The sequence below is a fragment of the Perca flavescens genome, chromosome 1 (assembly GCF_004354835.1).
Source record: "Perca flavescens isolate YP-PL-M2 chromosome 1, PFLA_1.0, whole genome shotgun sequence".
NCBI lineage: Eukaryota > Metazoa > Chordata > Actinopteri > Perciformes > Percidae > Perca > Perca flavescens.
In genome coordinates, this window is record NC_041331.1 from 34479743 (window position 1) to 34500339 (window position 20597).

At 39.6% G+C, this 20597-nt stretch overlaps 1 protein-coding gene across 5 annotated transcripts in view; it reads left to right on the plus strand.

The window, feature by feature from the left end:
- The window catches only part of chd9 (chromodomain helicase DNA binding protein 9), an 81848-nt gene that overhangs the window by 31981 nt on the left and 29270 nt on the right, over nt 1-20597 (plus strand). For 4 of the 5 annotated variants that reach the window (XM_028585851.1, XM_028585874.1, XM_028585860.1 and 1 more), the window contains 8 exons: nt 9401-9506; nt 13920-14066; nt 14885-14956; nt 15199-15254; nt 16700-16817; nt 17171-17257; nt 17537-17674; nt 19843-19964. In XM_028585851.1, coding sequence (XP_028441652.1) covers nt 9401-9506; nt 13920-14066; nt 14885-14956; nt 15199-15254; nt 16700-16817; nt 17171-17257; nt 17537-17674; nt 19843-19964 — 846 coding nt within the window. The remainder of the gene's footprint in view (nt 1-9400; nt 9507-13919; nt 14067-14884; nt 14957-15198; nt 15255-16699; nt 16818-17170; nt 17258-17536; nt 17675-19842; nt 19965-20597) is intronic. The other variant, XM_028585867.1, reaches the window with a different exon arrangement.

The following is a 20597-nucleotide window of genomic DNA, read 5'->3' on the forward strand; positions in this document are numbered from 1 at the left end:
GTTTTACTGAGACAAGCAGGTCTAGTCCTTGTATCATGAAAAGTCAGAGCACGATCAGTCACAGGCTCATGGCACTGTAATGTAAACATGAGAACTAAAACATAAATACTACCGTATTGGCCTGTACACCGGATGACCTTATTATACTCCCTCTTTTTCAACACTTGCTTTTGGACTTCTTTATGCAGCCGGGATTAAAACATTGGTAAAACAAAGTAGGCAGATGTACCGTTTACAACACATTAAAATGTATTGTCACGTTTTAAATAAAAATACAGTAAATGCATAAAAAAGCAGATTAACCCTGTAGGTGAAATTAGGAATTAGACCGCTTTGGAACACGCACCATACATTGTTATAACATTTGTACTCCAAAAAGATTTGAGCTAATCCATTTGTATCAAGACTGTGGGTGTGCTGCAGTGTTTTATGTTTCAAACTGCACTGCAACTCCATGTTCTCTGTACCTGTCCAGGCCCTCTTATCAATAACTTCAGAACTTTTGTCTGGGAGTGGAGACAAAGCCGGCAAAGTCAGTGATGGAGGCCTGGCAGTGCACATACTCGTTTGGGTTGGCTTGTACCTGAATTTGGCTTGAACCACCAAATACAGTGAGGCCTGGTGTGTTTGCTCATCTGTATACATGTTGTTGGGATGTGTGTCTTTACAGCAACGATGGGAGACAATTGTTCTGTTACTACTAATGTGGGGTAATGGAGACAGTCTGCGTATCACAATGACAAAAAGCTCTGGGGAGTGATTGGTACTCGAGAAGCGTCCTGATCATATGCATGCGCCACCCAGGATCTCCCCATAAAATATTAATGCATCATGGCTGCAGAGGTACTAACCTTCCGCTAAAGTCATTACTTCAGCCTCCGCTCTGGTGAGGGTGTGTGCAGGCCTGTATTCAGAAAGCTTCAGGTTGTGTGTGGGTGTAGTTGGTGTTCAGTGTATGCTCACTCTTCCATTGCATCTGGCTCTTCTTTAAGCAGGGAAAGGGGCCTGAGATAAGACTATTGACCCTAATTGTCTGTGTACTTAGGGGTGCTTTCTCTGACATTACTATGCTGTCATTACTACCTGGGTTTCTAGAATCATCAATTCCATTTAATTGCTAGTAAGTGCCTTCTGGATTACTTTGCTAGTTTACTCTACCAGGCGCTTGGCAAGCAGCCTAGGGGTCATATCATATCATATACAAATGGAAAATCTGTCTGACTGATGAGAAACATAAATGAAAGCAGCTGATTAAAATATGGATGCACCAGCCGCTGTGGCAGGTGGACTAGCAACATGACACATATGCAAGCAAAGATGTTATCTATTTGTAGTGATCTTTTTGTTTGCTTTAAAAGTGCTTTAATATCAAGTTGGGCTCCTGATCTGGGGTGTTTGAGGAAAATGCAACCTCCATAAGACATTTCCATTCATAAAGTGGAGAGAGGGAGTCCTAACTGATGTAAAGTGGTACATTGATGTCAGCTACTGGGGAATTGTAGGAATTGCTTTAAATGTAAATTTTTGTTGATAACATTCTTTATCATTAACTTGTCTTTAATCTGCGCAGAACATTTATCAAAGCTTAAACATAGACTGTAAGATCCAAAAGCCTTCAGACAATTCAAAACATAAAAACATGGAGGCTCCAGTGCATTGCTGCTGGAAGGTAACCTAAAAAAAGATAAGCTGTATGAGCTCCATGTTATACCATAGGCGTTTTTCACAGCAGACATTTTGACTTGATGTAGTAGGAAAAGCACATGGTGGCTCCGTTCTATCCCGTCTTAAAAAATAAGAGTTGAGCTTGTTTTCCATGTCTAATTTAACTTTCCCATTTTAAATTGAATGGCCTCTTTTCCTTGAAAGACTGAAATTCAACATATTGAGCATGCGTCTTTTGGTAAGTAAGGGATATAACCGGAGGACCACAGGGCCTACATCTCTAAATCTAATGCATACACTGAGAGATTATTACTAAGAGAATATATTGCCGTAAATTGTAGTATTTCATTGTTTTTTTTAATCAAATTAAAACAAAGCCCCTAGCAAATTTTTAGGTTTGGTCTGTTCTATTGGTACATATTGTGTATCAAAATATAACAACAAAAACTACTCTTTGGTGAGGCAAGGGTTATTATAACTGGCCAGGCTTGACTGATCACAGCTCTCTGTGTGCTGGAATTTGCTTTTCCAGGCAGCCTACCTGCTGAAAAATAAGCTCATATAATCATCAGATGAAAGCACCGTGCCACTCATTCCTTTTTTTTTTTTTTTGTTTCTCCCTCCCCCTCCCCATTTTTTTTTTCCTAATGTAATTTTGGTTCCTCCAGCATGCTCAAATCTGTGCATCCAATGTAAGCAGGCATGTTCTAAATGTGCTGATACTACAAAGCAGCAGGGTAGCAGGAAAATATCAAACAAAATGGTGCTCGTGAGATCAATTACATGATAGAAAATGGAGGTTTAAGTCTAGCCTATATGCAGCAGTGTATAGCTGTTCATATTTCAGGGCCTGCCTGCTAGCTGTCTAATCTCTTTTCCCTCACTTTTTCATTAGGAAGAGCTAAAGCTGTTTTTTTAATTGAGTGTTTTCCTAGTTAATCCCTTGCAGGGTGTGTATGTGTGCATATTTACGTGTGTGCTTGTGTGTGATATATTAACATGTTTGTTGGTCTATGTTGCCTGCCTTTGAGTTAAAATTCATGCATATGTACACATTCTTGCGTGTGTGAGTGTTACCCGGTTTTTAAAATGTTTGCTGAATAAAGCAGAAATCCCCTGTGTGGCCATGTGCACTGTGCTGATACAGTATTTGTCTTTGAGAGGGGGCTTGATGGTGCTGTTACTACTGTTTCTAGTTGTGTGCTGTGTGGCACTAAGATTATAGCCTTCCATTAATAAGAAGTGGGATTTCCTGACAAGGACCAGCACTACTGTCTCAATAAGCCCCTCAGGATGAGAAACAGACACAAACAAACACCACACTTAACAGCAGTTTTGAAGGATAGTCACACACTATCATAATTTTTGAGGTAGACACAATTAAAGAGAGGAAGGTCTTTCTGAGATGCTTTAGCACCACATTGCAGTCTTGGCCTGCAAAGCACTATCATATCTCGATTCTATTAAAATCAAACCATCACACATACACTCCCAGTGGCGGCATGCCAAGTAGGGCAGGACAACACTGGGGGGACAAGGGATGGAGGTTATTTGGCACAGTAGGAGGATGGGTGGCAAGCAAGCCTCTAACCGCAACTAGCCTATCACTCTCAGGAAAAAGCTAGTGGTAGTTTATCATCGGGGGTCACTCTGTAATTTCAGATCAGGGGCAGCTGTAGTCTTATTAGAGATGCAAAATGATGTCTTAATAATAGTAAAGCAACCATTTAATTGCTTCCTAAAGTCAGAAATAACGTAATTATCACAGAGGACAACTATGGATGGCCTCAGTCATAAAGACGTAAAGATTGCTTATTCAAATACTAAGCAATGATAATCCAGCTAATTAAAATTTTTTAAAATAAAGATTCATATGCCATGTTTTTATTCTAACATGTCTCTGCATTGCTATCTGGTTACTGGTTTCAATTCTGTTCTTTTTGTATTCTTTTTATTCAACAAAAAGTGCATGGCAGTTGTCGCAAAGCTTCCTGCCAAATGCTTTGGCATTCGATGTACCCCCAAATAGTTTTTAAAGCAGGCTTGCATGAAATCTCCAGCCTGTTGAGAAGACTAACTTAAATATGCCCCATACTGTTCTGCAGGGCACATCTAACTGGATACCGTGTGAAGTGAAATGTTGAGAACCATTAAACTTACCAGATGTCTTGCAGTTGGTCCATTGGGGCTATACTGTACTTAAATACATGTCCACATTTTTATATTGACTCTGACAGTTACAATTAGACAGTTTGAGATTCATGTTTCATTTCTTCATTTGGTGGACCAGAAGTTCTGTCTGCATGGTTTAGGACAGGTTTTTCTACTACTTTGCCAGAGGGTAGGATTAGAAGAGGAGACGGACACCTTCTGCGAGTAAACGGTGTTCAAATAAATAAAACTGATTTCTTGAAATCAGTAAGAAATAATTTTCAGTTGTCATATAGGCAGCATTCTTCTGATTAGATATATATATATATATATATATATATATATATATATATATATATATATATATATATATATATATATATATATATATATATATATATATATATATATATATATATATATATATATTAGTGATGCAAACCAGTAGGGGTGGGAATAACCAGAGGCCCCACGATACGATATTATCAGGATACTTATGTCACGATACAATATTATTGCGATTTTAAACATATTGCGACATATACATTGCAATGCATTACCTTTTTCCCAACTTCAAATTATGTCCCCAAAGCAAAACTTTGTCCACATCTGTTTTTTCTGAAGAAAAAACGGTCTCTGGTTTGTTAATCTCACTTCAGTTTTTCATCTAGTGGACTGAAAAGCAATTTCTTATTAATCTAGTACCAGAAAGTTAAATTCTCATGTGCATTTTATATAATAAAAGATTGATACTTGGCGTCTGTGTATCGATACAGTATTGCCACAGAAAATATCGCGATAATAAGCTGTATCGATTCCCCCACCACCACCCCTACAAACCAGTTTGTTTATTTTGTCAATTTTCTTTCTTGAGCTTGTCGGAGTTGTTAGCCCTCTAACCTTCAAACGCGTATATATGACAACGCTAAGCCATCCTTCTCTTATGATTCAAGGTCAGCCAACTTGTGTGGTTTCTATTGCATTTGAACTACCTGTGCAAAAGCTCTATAGCTGGTTCTTCACATCAGGGAGACTTGACCGTGACCCTGAAGAGTAGAACTGACAGCTTTCATACCTCTTTTTCTCAGTAAGAGGTTAATTTGAAAGTCCTCCCTGTCATTTGGGTTAATACATCTCTGCTTGTGGGGAGGCGATCTAGTCAATGGGAGTCTTTGCTTTATCACTGGTGCTGCTGGTAAACCCCTGGGTGGTCCTGTGTATCAGCCACAGCAGGGTGGAACAGGCTGTAACCATCACTAAGATGTGGCTTGTGTGTGTAGAATATATACTTTTTATCACATTAAGCTCTTACTATGCCATGTTGCTCTTATATATATCCATTCTTAAAGTATATGGCAGTACCCAGGAGCCACCATCAATGTTATCTTTCTGTACTGGCTCAATCAGTGATTTCACAGTATCTCGTTTCACAGTTCAGGTTTTTCCGTATGGGGATCAGAGAGATGCTTTAGCCCTGTTACAGTATATGCTGTTAGCTGCTGCCTGGTGATGTGACACTGTTATTTTGCTAGGCTCGTATGTCATATCCCAGCCAGTTTTTATTTGGTAGAGGGAGAACGTTGTGTTTTGTCCCATTCAGCTGCTTTGTTTTTTCTTCTTCTATTCTTCTGGGTGTGACAGCTGTTATATATATATATTTTTTTTGTCATTGTGTCACTCTGACTTGGCACATTTCTCAACCATTCATAGTGTCAGTGGACATGTGCTGGTGTTGCTTTTCACAGGAAGTGATGTCAACATGAACATTGCCAAATATACGCCCAAGTGCATGTTGCATGGCAACCATAAAGTGTCATTGTGAAGACGATTTGTTAAAATGTAATATCATACAGAGGGGGGCAGGGCCACCAGAAAGTAGGGACAGCTCTTCATTGGATGAATCTGCTGTTTTCCACTTTACACATTCAGATATTACAATATGTGAGGTTTGTGAGCATTTGTGGGTTCTGAAATGTCTTTGACCCCATTTTCACCAGGCATTGACATCCATCCTGAGTGATCAGATCACAAGTGGACAGCTCTAAGTACAGGTGAAAACACTCTCAGGACGCATTGAGGATGCATTGAGATCGGATCACAAAAAAGCGCATTTGAGACGTATGTGTCCACATACTCATAGCAGTAAGAACGGGAATGTGTGCTGTGTCAAGATAAAAGATCGCCTACTCAACTGTGAGCTGAAATACGTAGGCTGGCCTACTTCATTCAAAGTATTTCTCATGTCACAGAAACCACTTAGTGAATTGTGTGTTTTGGATGTTATCATATTCTATTAGTAGTGTGTCTGTGTTTTTGTTCCTACATGCTGCCTGCTCCTATATCCCCGGCTGTCTCAAACTCTCTGCAGCGCTGTTGCCTTGAAAATAACGTTATTTTTAGTATCATAAAACGTCCCCGAATTCACCAATGTAGGACATTTTGCTACTACAAAACATCCTACTCTTATGTCATCTTTTTCTGTTATTTATTAGTCCTGTATTACCAGCACTGTCGGGAGTTGACGGTAAAATGCGTGGTCAAAGGAGCGGCTTTGAAATGGTTTCATTTCCTGTAAGTTCTTCGCAATTAAAATCCTCCGTTAATTTGGTATTTGAATGCTTTTATTATGAAGCAGCAAAATCAGGAAATGTTGGGGCTTCATCAGCAGTATACTAAGTGTATATACATGTTTATTTGCATATTATAGTACAGGGAAGTAAGATCCGTTCATATGAAGGACGCATTTGGAGACACATTCTAGAGACAGGTGAAAACATGTACCTAGAGCTGTCTACTTGTGATTGGATCACTCAGATTGGATTTTAATACCAGGTCAGAACAGGCCCAGTGATACGAATGACCACTACCCACAGTATACTGTATACCTATGTCACTTAGTACATGGATTAGGGTAAGTGCAAACTGTAACCGCTTCAAAGCCCTTCAAACAGAGAAATTGTGTTCATCTCTGAATTGAATGGGAAGCCAATCAACCCCACAGTCAATTGAGTTGAAAAGATCTTAAAGTTGGACAAAAGCTGGATTTAAAAAAATAGTCAATGTTGTGCTGTATTAAACAATATACAGTTTAGTGGTTGCTGTTGTCTTGTTGTGGTTATTGATTTGTTGTATCTCCACACTGTGTGAAGATTAATGAGAGACAGAAAAGAAAACCATCTCAGTCAAATGTCTCTTTGTCACTGTCTGTTGACATCTACGATGTCAGTCTGATAGAAGTGAACCAATTATGATATTGCTATCAGCAAAATTTGGAAGCTTATAAACATGCACATCTAATACATGGAATTGATATTTAAAAAAAAAGTCATGTAGAACAAGCTATTGTGTCTTAACAGGTTTGCTTGCTGTCCCTTACAGGACTTGCATGTTTTACAACAGGCCGTCCTCCTGTCCAGTGGGCCCACTTGGCATCTTAAGAACTGCCTTGCTGTCTCAGAGAATAAATGTTTTCTAACAATAGAAGATAGGCAAGTGGGAACCTTTGTTCACACTCAATACAAGTCTCTAATGTAATCTCATATGAAAAAGCCCCACAGGGACATCCTTCTCACTAGAGACATACCTGCTCATGCAACAGTCTGTCTGAGTAGGCCTTTGATTTAGTGTGTGTGGAGCACAGAGCATGTTTGCCTTTGTGGGAACGGAAGGCTTTGTGGGTTTGTTATGTATATGCAAACCTATTGGAGAGTGAGAGAGTGAAGATGCCATTGTGTATAAGTATGATAGCAGTGTTTTGTTATTTTTATCCCCCCACTAACACCACACCAAGCCAGAGATTTGGCGCCTGTGGCTTCCAAGAGATAATACATGTGGAAAGGCGCAAGATAGAAAGTGTGTGCATATGTGGTGAGAGAATATATGGGACGAGGTCACAGAAGTAATGTGTTTGTGTGCGAAAGAGAGAGTTGGAGGAGGAAGCACTGGCGAAAAGGAGAAGCTTGTGTCTATTCATCGCGCAATCTGCTGCTATCTCGGCTCCTGATATCATCACATCCCAGCAGTCTGTCTTTAACTACAACTGTACATTAGGCCATGGTGAGAATAGCAACACTCACAAATCAGCAATGATATCTTAAACGGAACAATATTTACCGAATGAATTTGGTCTGAATCCGCAGACTAGGTTAGAACTTTAGCAAAGCACTGAAATCCTTTCTCCATAAACTCAGGCAGCAGCTCCCATTGTGAAGATGTTATTACGTCTAAGCATTTCCTACCATACCTCAGCCGGTTCACAAACTGTTATTGTATGTATGTTGGGGACAAAAAAATAGCATGCTGACAGCTGAACATAGAGAGATTCTTATAGAATATAGGCTGCTGTTGTAAATGCATGTATTGTATATGAACTGCAGTACAGCAGGTGCAAATGTATGAACTCTTGTTTCACTCCCATCTTGCATACTGGTTCAAACATGCAGGGGCCTATGCTATTGTGGTCTACAATGAAATAAAAAAAAATGGTTTTCAATCTTTTTTTTTTTTCCTGCAAGACATGTCAATGACGTGCTGCATATTAGATTTTCTGGCATGGTCTTTCAGCGACTAAGAATTTACATATTGGAATCAGAATTGTCAAGTCAAGTCTGGCCTATCGACGAATTATGTGGCGGGGGGCTGACTACAGCGACAAAATATTCAGCTGTGATAAGGTTGTGTGTAATGCTCCTTTTTGTATGAAAACATTCAACTGATTAGGACACAGACATAAAAAGAGTATTTTCTTATTGCATAAGTGGTGCAGGGGTGGAGTAGATTAATTGAAAGTGGTTTGGAGCGTGCGCTTGTGTGTCACTCAAGCAGTCAGCATCTGGCCCCCAGTGTCGAGAAGTGGAGCGTATGGAGCAAAAGTCTGCTGTCCTGCTGGTGCGCTCTATACTTCTTTTACAGTCCTGTAACCGTTGTCCTAATGTTTTTCTGTTACAAATGCAACCGTTGTCTCGGCTTCACCCGGCATACATTGCTGTTCTAGTGTGCAGGATTTGGGGCAGATGGATCATGCTATGGGCTGCGCACTGGATCACGGCTGTGCTCCTGTCCATCTTTTACTATTTCAACGTGCACCCACACTTTAGATTTTCTTTTCCAAGACATTTTCAGTTAAAGGTTTAAATCCCTGCTGCCAAGATGCTCCTCCATTAGTCACGGATCATGGAAAGTGAAACTTAAATCTGTCATGGGGCGATTTGATTTAATTCACACACTTTTTTTAAAAGATTTTTGAAAAGCTTCTTTCTTTTCACATTTTTATTTAGAGCATATGTTGATATATCATAATAATCAACTTATTGGGAGAAAAACGGTAGTTCTACGTAAAATCAGACATTAAGCACCCCCATATAGCCAAAATGACAAGATCCTCGTTTCACATCTGCAGTCAAATCCGGCTCCTTTGATCGAAGCATTGATTATTTGGCTCTATTCTTAGGGCATTTGTCAACAAAAAACACTGATTAACAACAATGCAGTTAACATTGCTGTATGTACTTGGACAATTTTATTTTTATTAATCTAACCTTTATCTTATCATATTCATGGTTTGCTTCCCTCCCCCCACCCACAGGAAAATTGTTATCAAGTTTGGGAAGAAGAAAAAGCGAAAGCCTGAGTCTTCAGAGGAGTCGGATGATGACCCTCCCACACGACACACTTCTAAAGATGACGACTCTGTAAGATCCAGCATATACACACACTCACAACCTACAATACAAGTTACTGCTATTGTAATCAGGGCTTTAATGATTGGGGATACTTGGAGTGTATTACATCCCACTTTATCGTATTAAAATATTAATCCTAAAATGTGAGACAAACAATTTTCCGTGGGAGTTTGCCTTCATTTTTTTTAATGCCCACCTTATTCAGATTAAGTGTTGATGTTATTTAATGTGATGGTGGCACACCTCTGCTAAAAACAATTCTGGAAAATTCTTGCTTTTTTTCAGTTTACATTGTGGTTTAAGGCATTGGGTAAAGTGATGTCCTTGGTCTGACTGTTGACACTGCTGCTGAGCCTAGAGGAAGGCTTCGCAGCTTTAGAGGGAGCCTAGGAGGATTGACTCTGTGGTTCATGTGGGTGGTATGCTATCTCAAGTACACATGTTTATCTGTGTTGATGATGGAGATATGATTGAGGCATCAACACTGCATTATCTAGGTCAACGCACCAACAATAGCACCTTCATGTGCACATGCACACACCTAAATTTAACAGTTTTTCTTTTAAAAAGAAATGTTGCCACAGCAGCCAGTGAAATTGAAATCCTCCAGGGATCTTATGTTTATTTGATATCAGGACACTTTGCTAAATGAAATTATCACATAGTTTTACATTTTTTTAATTTTAAATCCAGAGTAATGATTCTATTTTTCACTTAACACAAGGTACCGCTTGTGATTGCACACTTAAGGTTGAGATTTTGTAAGGTACAAAAAAAGCACCAAGGGGAGGGTGCCCATTACATCCTAAATATTCTCTAAGATGTATGTTGGCTATTTTCTGTGTGATCTGATCCTAAATGACAATTGCAGTGTTTCCTTTATGTTGATTGGCAAGTGGCGGTCCGCCATGGTTAGATTTCTCCCGCCACGGTATCAGAAATGTACAAAAAGCCGTCTATCAGCAGTGGTTGTTAGAGAGCACGTCGGAGAATAGCGCGGACACGCGCTTCACAACGGGAGTGGGCCACTCGGAGAAAAGGGAGAAGGGGGGGGGAAGAGACGGGCTGTCCGGAGGACCCAGTTGAGATGGCATGTGTGCATCCTTGAGAACTGTAAGTCGTATAACTTATATTGTCAGTTCATTTAAGCCTGTATTAGTCTATAGTTCTTGCACATTTTTAGTTTCACCTGCTAGCTAAATTGCATGAGGCTGTTGATTCAATACAACGCCCTTGCTCACGTTTGTATTTTATGTGCATTATTTACATGCTGTAAAGTAGTACAAGTAGTTACACTGCATTAAGATACTGGAAGTGCCGGAATTCCATAACTACCAGAACTGCCATGAGCAGATTCCAAACTCTATAATCTCTCATGATAAATAGCCAATTGGGATATTAATGCATGCATTGTCTTAGGATATCTTTAGAACAACGTAATAACACAGCCATGTACATTTTAACGATTTTAATTATACTTTTGTGTAGTATCCTAATACGTGTTTCAATAATTCATATCATGGCATAGTAGGCTAAACCGTGATTATTTCATACATTCATGTCCCGAAACCTATTGGGTGAAATTCATTTAACATAATTCACAGCCAAATAACAATTAAAAGTATGTTATTTGAACATTTATAACTTAACCTAACCTGGCACTGCCTCCGTTTTGGTGTCAGCTGCGGTTCACAGCGCTGCTCGGACTGTGCGCCGCTGCCCTTTTTTCCTCCATAAACTCCGCTCTCAGCTACTTTGCCAGTTGCTGCATGAACTTCCTCTGGGATATTTTACAGCTGGTGCACTCCTTGGAGAAGATGTGTGCAATGATTCCAGCCAGTTGTAGCATGTATAAAGTTCTATGAACACGTAGACAGCTACCGGCCATCTACGTGTACCGCGCCTTTCACAGAGCGAGCGCCCGGTGCTTTTCTTCTGATTCAGAACAGAGTCCATCCACGGCGTAGCCTACGTTACTGACTCTGGCTTTGCCTTCGGCCCATCGGTGATGCCCACACTTGTGACTCGAGACCGCTAGTTACGTTTCTCTGACAGAGACTATGATTATTACTAAGCAACCAAGATGCATCTTCAACCACACAAAAGATTAAAAACAAAACTGCGAAAATCCAAGCGGTCAATATGACCGTGTATGCCCAAAATAGGTAAAAGTGATTGTATTTTCTTTGCCTTTTGTGTAATGTATATGAAAACAATTTGAAATGAAAATACAAACTCTTTTAGGAAAAGTCAGGTACCAGCAGGATTGTATTTTTTTATTTAGCAAAGTTATTATACATATAAATTTCAAAACAGTCAAAATGACCGTCCTGGCCATTCTAGTGTTAAGGAACAGGCCACAGGTGGACCATCTAGCAGCATGTATGCTACTCAGCATTAATGGGCCACCTCTTTCTGAATTCCCCTATAACCGAGCCTTGGACTTATTTTTCCAAAAGCCAAGACAAATCAAATGCACACAGCAAGGCTGCCAACTTTGCCACTGAGGCAAATATGCAATTAGTTTCATTATGAATAGTTTCATACTATAGCCTACTTTGGGTTTTGGTTTCCCTATGAAGAATTTCTTGTAAAATTAATTAATTTCCTCAAAAATACAGTTCAATCAAAAAAAAAAAAAAATATGCCTCATTGTGTGTGAATAGAGGTGAATAAATATATTTGTTTGTGTTGCAGCGAAGTGTCAGTTCCGTTTAATAATTAAAACATTTGGCGGCAGGGCGCGGGACTGGGGGGTGGGGGGGGTTCCGACAGATCTCCCCCCACTGCTAAAAGAAATCCTAAAGGAAACACTGTAGTAGGTGAGACATCTTTTATCCTAAGTCATGATGGATATCTGCTATGTTACGAGTGACATGTCTGAATGAGTGGAGAAGACAAAATGACTTGTCTAATGAAATGTCTCCTCCTTCGCCCCATCACCTCTCTCTCCTTTTTCCCTCCGATCCGGACTATTGCCTATGATATAATTATGCTCATTAAATGGCACTCCTGGCCTTAATTAAAACAGTAGGTTGATGACTCATTTAGGATGATCCTGTGGAAGTAGCATGGCTGACAGCTAGACAAGAAGCATGGCCACCTCAGGGGTTCGTCCCTATTGTCATGGCATGTGGCACATTGGCTTTTCCAGCTTCTGGTCAGCTTGGGTTTGGGGATGTGAGGGTATATCTCCATGGGGATATTATACTCCACACCTAATTAACTTTGGCTCAGTGGCATTTATTCCTAATTAACTACATATTATCATTAGGAGGGTCTTGTGTATTGATGGAGGATACAGCAGCCCACGCATATGATAATTATAAAGGCTTGACAGAAGGAATAGAAAGAAGCTGGATTTTAAAGCACTCTTGTGTGTGTGTGTGTGTGTGTGTGGGGGGAGGCTGAGCATGATGTTTTTCAGAGTTTCTTTCTTGGTTTATTGAAATTTAACATGAAAAATAAAATGAATACAACAGGTCAGGTGATATAGTGATATTGGAGAAAATACAGTAGAATTTAGAAAGGATATTATCCTAATGTTTTATAAATGTAAGAATAGCTAGAGTTATCTTTTGTATCACAATTACAGATCATATTTTGGATCAGTAGTAACCACAATGTCTGGGCATTGTTGCGGTTTCTTTGATTAAAATGAACTGCAAATGTGAAATTGCAAGATAATTTAGCTTAGCTAAGCAAGAAGTAGCCTCACAAGGTTGATAATAGATCAGTCCTGAATCATAATTTAGGAAACAGTGTGCACTGTGTGGTTTACCGCTGAGCTCTGGTAACTTCAAGTAAGTGTTAAATAGTCACAATGATTCTTTTTCTGATTATACAGTGACACAGTACAAGTTAACAAGCACACTGATGGAGATTATTTGCCCATGTAATAATAATAATAATGATAATAATAATTAGGGCTGTCCTCGACTAAAGAAATTCTTAGTCAACTAACACTTATACGATTTTGTCGACTAATCAATTAGTTGATTTAATTGACAGAGCTGTGCGCTTTGAGAGGTGGTTAAGACTAGAAAAGCACAATATAAATGTAGTTAATTAACCATCTGTAAAACTGAGTTTCTCCACAATTAATCCTGCAAAAGCACCACTTTAATTCTTGTGTTTACCATAAATGTGCTCAGAAGTTTCTTGGCAATAAGTAATTAAGCATGAATAAGCATAAAAAATGACTAATCGACTAAAGAAATCTTAGTCGACTAAGACCAAAACAACCGATTAGTCGACTAATCGACTAAGAGGTGGCAGCCCTAATAATGTAATGAGGGTGGTTCACATCTGTTTAGTGCAGATCAAGCCTGCCCCAACTTAGGACTAAAATGTTTTTATTGTTCCGTGGTCAGTTGGATATTTTTGTAAATGTGTTTCTTCCACCTTGTCTTGCTTTTCTAGAAGAGGCGATCAGGTCGGCAGGTGAAAAGAAAGAAATACGCTGAAGAGCTGGAGGCCAGGTTGTCAGATGATGAGGTCAAAGTTATTGTCAAAGCCAAGAAAACCAATACTGCAGCATCCAAGCAGCCTGCTGTTCAACTCTTTGTAGTAAGTAGTTCTGCCTTAAACTCCTTAGAAGCTAAGAAGTAGAGCTTAAATCCATTAATTTAAAAACAAAATACTGCACTCGAGAGCAGAGTAGAGCCAAATTATTTTCAAAACTAATGAATCTTAAAATTATTTTAAGTATTTTTTGGCTTACAAACAAAAATACATGCAAAGAATAGTTTTTTATTTTTTTTTTGTGGCAATGCTGCACATGAATATTGTTGAAAGAACTTATTTATATACCGAAAAACAAGAACACATTTCATAGAAGAACAACATGTTCAGTGAAGTGCAGCACAGCCTGTTCTTTTCACCAACACATTGTGACGTACAAACCAGGACCCCTGCAGTATGCCTGTACAAACGGGGAACATACAGATTTAGTGCCCATTTTTAATAATTTAGATGCAAAAGCAGAGAAATCATGATGGGATTATTGTGACGACAGCTCTGCTCACAAACATTTTTCTACATTTAAATTGCCCAAAAGTTCCACCCTGGTTTCTGTCGTGTAAATCAGGCATGCTTTTCTACTTGCTCTGCACAGGTGGAGGCAGTGCTGAAGTAGCAAACTTTACCCCTCAAGTCAGTTTTAGTCACGTGATACAAAATCACAAATATGCCTGATGGCTTTACAATCTATACAACAGCCTCAAACCATAGTTCCTCTAGTTCCTCGTTTTTGTTACTATTATTACACACTATGGTGTGTTTGGTTTTTGTATGATGAAGTGTTAATAGCCTTATACACATTTATGCTGTAGGAGACTATGAAGTAACAATTGACATTAAATGTTTCATGTCCACTGCATTTGTAGGAGAATCCCAGTGAAGAGGACGCTGCTGTTGTTGACAAAATCATGTCTTCTCGTATCGTCAAGAAGGAGGTAGTGAGTTGCTGCTGTTTCTTTTCCTGCTTTTAGTGATCATAAAAGATACAGTAAATCTCTGCACAATTGGGATGAAAGTTGCTTTTGCAACCATTTTGCTAGATATTGCCATCTGATTACATTATTTTAACTTGCATTACTTTATGATATAGCATAATACAGCTATTAGCCAAGTGAAAAAAGAACTTAATGAAGTTTGTCTGTAATTAAATACTGTTGTGTCATTTTAAACCTCTCTCTAGGTCTCTCCAGGAGTGGTGGTCGAAGGGGAGGAGTTTTTTGTAAAATACAAAAACTAGTAAGTTAATTTGCGGTTCATTTAAGTTGGTGTTTATATTAAAGGAACACGCCGACTTAATGGGAATTTAGCTTATTCACCGTAACCCCCAGAGTAAGACTCCAGCATTAGCTTAGCCCAGCACAGATCCTGCAGGTAACTGGTTCCAACTAGCCTACTGCTCCCAATTGTGACAAAAGTGACAAAATAACGCCAACATGTTCCTATTTACATGATGTGATTTGTATAGTCACAGTGTGTACAAAAAACAATGTAACATGAGACACAGACATCTTCTAACAGTAAACAAACCGGGAACTATATTCTCAGACAGGCTTGCTGCGAGCATATCACTCCGCCCAAGTACTATATTCTTCCGCCTGAGAATATTGTTCCCGGTTTGTTTACAGTTAGAAGACGGCTGTGTCTCATGTTACGTTGTTTTTTTGTACACGCTGTGACTCTATAAATCACAACATGTAAATAGGAACATGTTGGCGTTATTTTGTCACTTATTCGGAGCAGTAGGATTACTGGAACCAGTCACCTGCATGTTCTGTGCTGGCCTGATGCCGCTGGAGCCATCAGACAGCCTTACAACACACACAGAGATGAGAAGGGTATGTATCGACTTGTCTTACTCTGGGGGTTACGGGGAATAAGCTAAATTCCCAATAAGTCGGCGTGTTCCTTTAACTACTCCATGAACCATAACCGAAATCTTCAAAATAATATTGTGTATTATTCCTGTATAATCCTCCCAGTTTAAGTATGTGTGTGGTCCGTTTACTGTTCCAGACATTACTGTTGCACTTCCTAAATTAGAACACACATTCTCAAAACTAAAATTAGATAAAAATTGAAGCAGATGTCCTGAAGGCTTTGCGGGATGCTGAATAAGAACTACATGATTACACAAGCATACAAGCATCTTAGGCATCTGTGGGACAGCTTTCAGTATTGCCATGTACATTTTGTAACAGTGATTCAATTTCTCTTCTATGAACTCCTCATAAGTTTACTTCCACAGCCTCCCAGAGAAATAATTTCATTTCACTTGCCAGATAATCTGTCATCAGCCAGATCGCATTCATTATGTTTTCAGCGTAATGATAAAAAGGACTGAAAAATGAATGTCACACTAGGAATTTGATGAAAGCAAATATGATAGAGAATATCAGCGACTTTTTGAACAGCATGTCTGTAAAAAATCCTCTGTGACCACATCTAGAAACACCTACTGGCCTCAACGGTTGACCCAGATGCTGTTTAGAAGGTGTATTTCAGAGTTGTGTGTGTGTGTGTGTGTGTGTGTGTGTGTGTGTGTGTGTGTGTGTGTGTGTGTGTGTGTGTGTGTGTGTGTGTGTGTGTGTGTGTGTGTGTGTGTGTGTGTGTGTGTGTGTGTGTGTGTGTGTGTGTGTGTGTGTGTGTGTGTGTGTGTGTGTGTGTGTGTGTGTGTGTCTCAGCTCCTACCTACACTGTGAGTGGGCCACAGAGCAGCAGCTGGTGAAGGACAAGAGGATTCAGCAGAAGATCAAACGTTTCAAGATGAAACAAGCACAGAGGGCACTCTTCTTTGCAGATGTAAGGCTGTGTGTTGTGTTTTTGCCTGTGGACATCTGTATACTGTCTTTATGTCATATTTGGGCATTTGCTATGAGCAGGTGTGTGTTTTCACAATGTGGTGTTTCTTAGGGTGGGTGTGTGTGATTTGTGTATATGCATATGAATGTTGTGTGTGCGGATGTTTAATTTACTTTTTGCGTTTTGTCTGTGTGGGCTGGCACATATGTGTGCATATATTGGTATCTCTTTGCTCGCTCAGTCGATACAGTAGTGATACTTGTCTCAGATTCCAGATGGTGAGTGGGCATTTAGGTTTGTGCTCTTATTGTCTCTCGCTTTCTTTCCTACTTGTCTTTTTCTATCTCTCTCAGATGGAAGAGGACCCCTTTAACCCTGACTATGTAGAGGTAGACAGAGTGCTGGAGGTATCGTATTGTGAGGATAAAGACACAGGAGAGGTAAAGTGAATCCCTTTTCATGTGTTAATCATATCCATGAGTAGTCTGTGTGTGTTTATTTGTGTCTACGTGCCTCAGCATGTTTTACTCTTTTTCAATTTTTTTTTTTGTGTTTTTTGTTCATTTCAGTATATTCTCCACTCTAGTGATGTCTTTGTATCTCAGAAGTGCCCAAGGCCATCCTAACGGGTTTCCCCACAGCCTTTGTTAATATTATAAAAGCAGACCTTGGCCTTGCTCCAGTCTTTTTCAGTGATAATTCTCCTCTGCCTGCTGCAGGAGGTGGTGTACTACCTGGTGAAGTGGTGCTCTCTGCCTTATGAGGACAGCACCTGGGAGCTGAAGGACGACGTAGATCAGAGCAAGATTGAAGAGTTTGAGCAGCTGCAGGCAGTGAAGCCAGACTCGCGGAGGATGGTAAGCCATGCCCACTGACATTCCTGACTTATCACTGTATTTCCATTTTCCTCTATGGCTTTTTTTTTTTTTATATATATATATACACACACACACACACACACACACACACACACACACACACACAAGGGGTGTCACGATTCTCCAAATCCTCGATTCAATTACATTTTCGATTCTAAGGTCACTGTTCGATTCTCGATTTTTACATTTTTTTTTTTTTTTTTTTTTTTTAAAGCACAGGTTGCTATGCCATTTTTAGACTAGACTTTTATGCAATATAATATATGACCTTTGTTCGCAATGTACCACACTACATTGTAAAATTTTAAAACATTTATTAACAACCTAATGTCAGTTTTAATAACCTGTCATCTAGTTTCTCTTTTGTAACTGCAGTCTTCTTCACAGGAGATGACATTCAAGTTCACAACAAAAAAACAATAAAACAGCCATGTCCATAGTCTTCTTTGAACAATTAAGTATCTTAAGAAACAGGAAACATTTCCCAACAGTTGAGCATTTACCACACAGATTAACTGCCATGTTAGTCGTTCTGCCAGTGGAAGAATATGGTACACGCGCATAGCAGAGCTTGCAAACTGTGGCTTTTTTGTCGACAACGCGGACGTTGTCAACATAACTCACTGGAAATCCAAAATACTTCCACACTGGCGACTTCAGTGAAAGAGGAGGGGGTTCAAGTTCTGTCGATGGGTCTCCTGCATCTGCAGTTGCCATGCTATCTTTTGACTGGCTGTAGCTAAATTAGGAGGTTGACTGACTCGCAGCACTTCAACACGTGTTGACAAACTGACCGAAGAGCCGGTTAATTAACCCGAGTAGTGTCACTGAACCGGGAGAATGAACCGACTCACTCCTGTTTTTTTACCTCATTCGTGCCGGCAGCGCTTCGCTCAAGCTGAGTGTGATCGGTGTATGCTCCGTTGTGTGTGTAGCTGGTCTTCTTCTGCTTGTGTGTGTGTGTGTGTGTGTGTGTGTGTGTGTGTGTGTGTGTGTGTGTGTGTGTGTGTGTGTGTGTGTGTGTGTGTGTGTGTGTGTGTGTGTGTGTGTGTGTGTGTGTGTGTGTGTGTGTGTGTGTGTGTGTGTGTGTGTGTGTGTGTGTGTGTGTGTGTGTGTGTGTGTGTGTGTGTGTGTGTGTGTGTGGTAATCTAGCTCATTAGCGCCTCTGCTGGAGTGGTGGTAGAATCAATCAGGAAATGGACTACCTCGAGCAGGCTACACATATGTCAATGAGGCTACATCATGGCTACATGTGGGTGTTTTTTTTTCAATGGTTTTGTTTTCCGCTTGGCAAGCCGACCGGACGTGACATGGGGGCGTGGCAGAATCGATTATTCCATTTTTTTTTATTCGAGATTGTGACTTGATTTTGGTCGATTTTGATTTAAAAATAAATTGTGTGTGTGAGGGTTTAAACTGCACCCACCAAACGTGCTGAATGGTGAAATTGAATAGGCATCATTAGCTAAAAGACCCACACTCACACAGCAAAGTGAACAAACTAAGGGACTCAGACACACCTGCTGCCAGTCACTTTAAGAGCAATGATGTTTCTGCTGTAAAAGTAAAATTATGACTTTGTTTTTCTCAGACATTTCCTAGTTAAGAACTTTTGAAGGGGTAGAAAAAAGCAAATGGGCTTAAAGAGAACCATGTTTTCAACCGTAACCTATAGATTCTGCTCTATAAAGCAAAAACATGGTTGTATTTACATTATAGTATAGTAACCAGACTACACACAGATTAGTCATGTAATTTGTACTGTCATGGATAAGCACGATTTGAACAGTCCAATCATTATTGTTTTTCATCTTTCCTCTCGCCATAGTCACTCTCCCTTTTGATACAAATGCATAAATGCTTACGGCCGTGCACCTACAATATGACGGGAGTGGTTCCAGAGAGACGTTTTTTTAGAATACAAACACCACCACAGCAATGTTTTCTGTGTTTTTCCTACTTGCCTTACCTTTTAAAAACATCAGCACTCTGAGGCTTGCTTCATATCTGTCACTTTTCCTAAGATTGGCCCTTGTCTTTCATTGCCATCATAATGTATGAAATGCTTTCATTCCACATCTAAAATGTCAATTAGAGGTAATTTGAAAACACTAATTCTAACTCTTTATATAAAATGTGTTACTTAGGAGCGGCCTCCAGCAAATCTGTGGAAGAAGAGGGAACATTCGAGAGAATACAGGAATGGCAACAGCCTCAGGGACTACCAACTAGAGGGGGTCAACTGGCTCCTCTTCAACTGGTACAACAGGTCAGTTTTTAAATACTCTATACGTGCACACATCTACAGCCTGTACACACTGAACCCAGTTTGGTGTGAAGCGGTCATTGTGGGTTATCTGACCAATACTCACAGCCCTGATCTTGACCAGGGTTTTGTGGGTATGACACTGCTTAGCTGTGGTATGAAAGGGTTAACATAGTTATTTTGTGATTATTGAACGATCATTCCAATAAAGTTGCTAGCTAAAGTTAGGACCCCTGCACAATGTCTGCTATTGCAAGTAACTTTAATAATATTTCAATTTATTTCCGAACCACACACATTGTGCAATGTATAGAGCTCTAGGTGGCTGTAGGTTATTGTAAATCTGGACTACATGGTCACATTTGATACCAATATAATACAATGAGGACAAATAATGGAAGAAATATTTAAAATTTTAAATGTTATAGATTATTTTGCTTTTCAAGCAAATACCTTGGCATAGGGACATGCTGTCACTTTGCATAGGTAAGCTAGCTTCATCAGCTTTTTTTTTTAGCCTATCTCACACCTCAAGCAAAAAAGCATCACTTAACATACTGTATTACTATAACCTTCAGCAATCCCATGCCGATAGAATCCAGTATATGTATTGATTCAGAGATTTACTTAGGCATT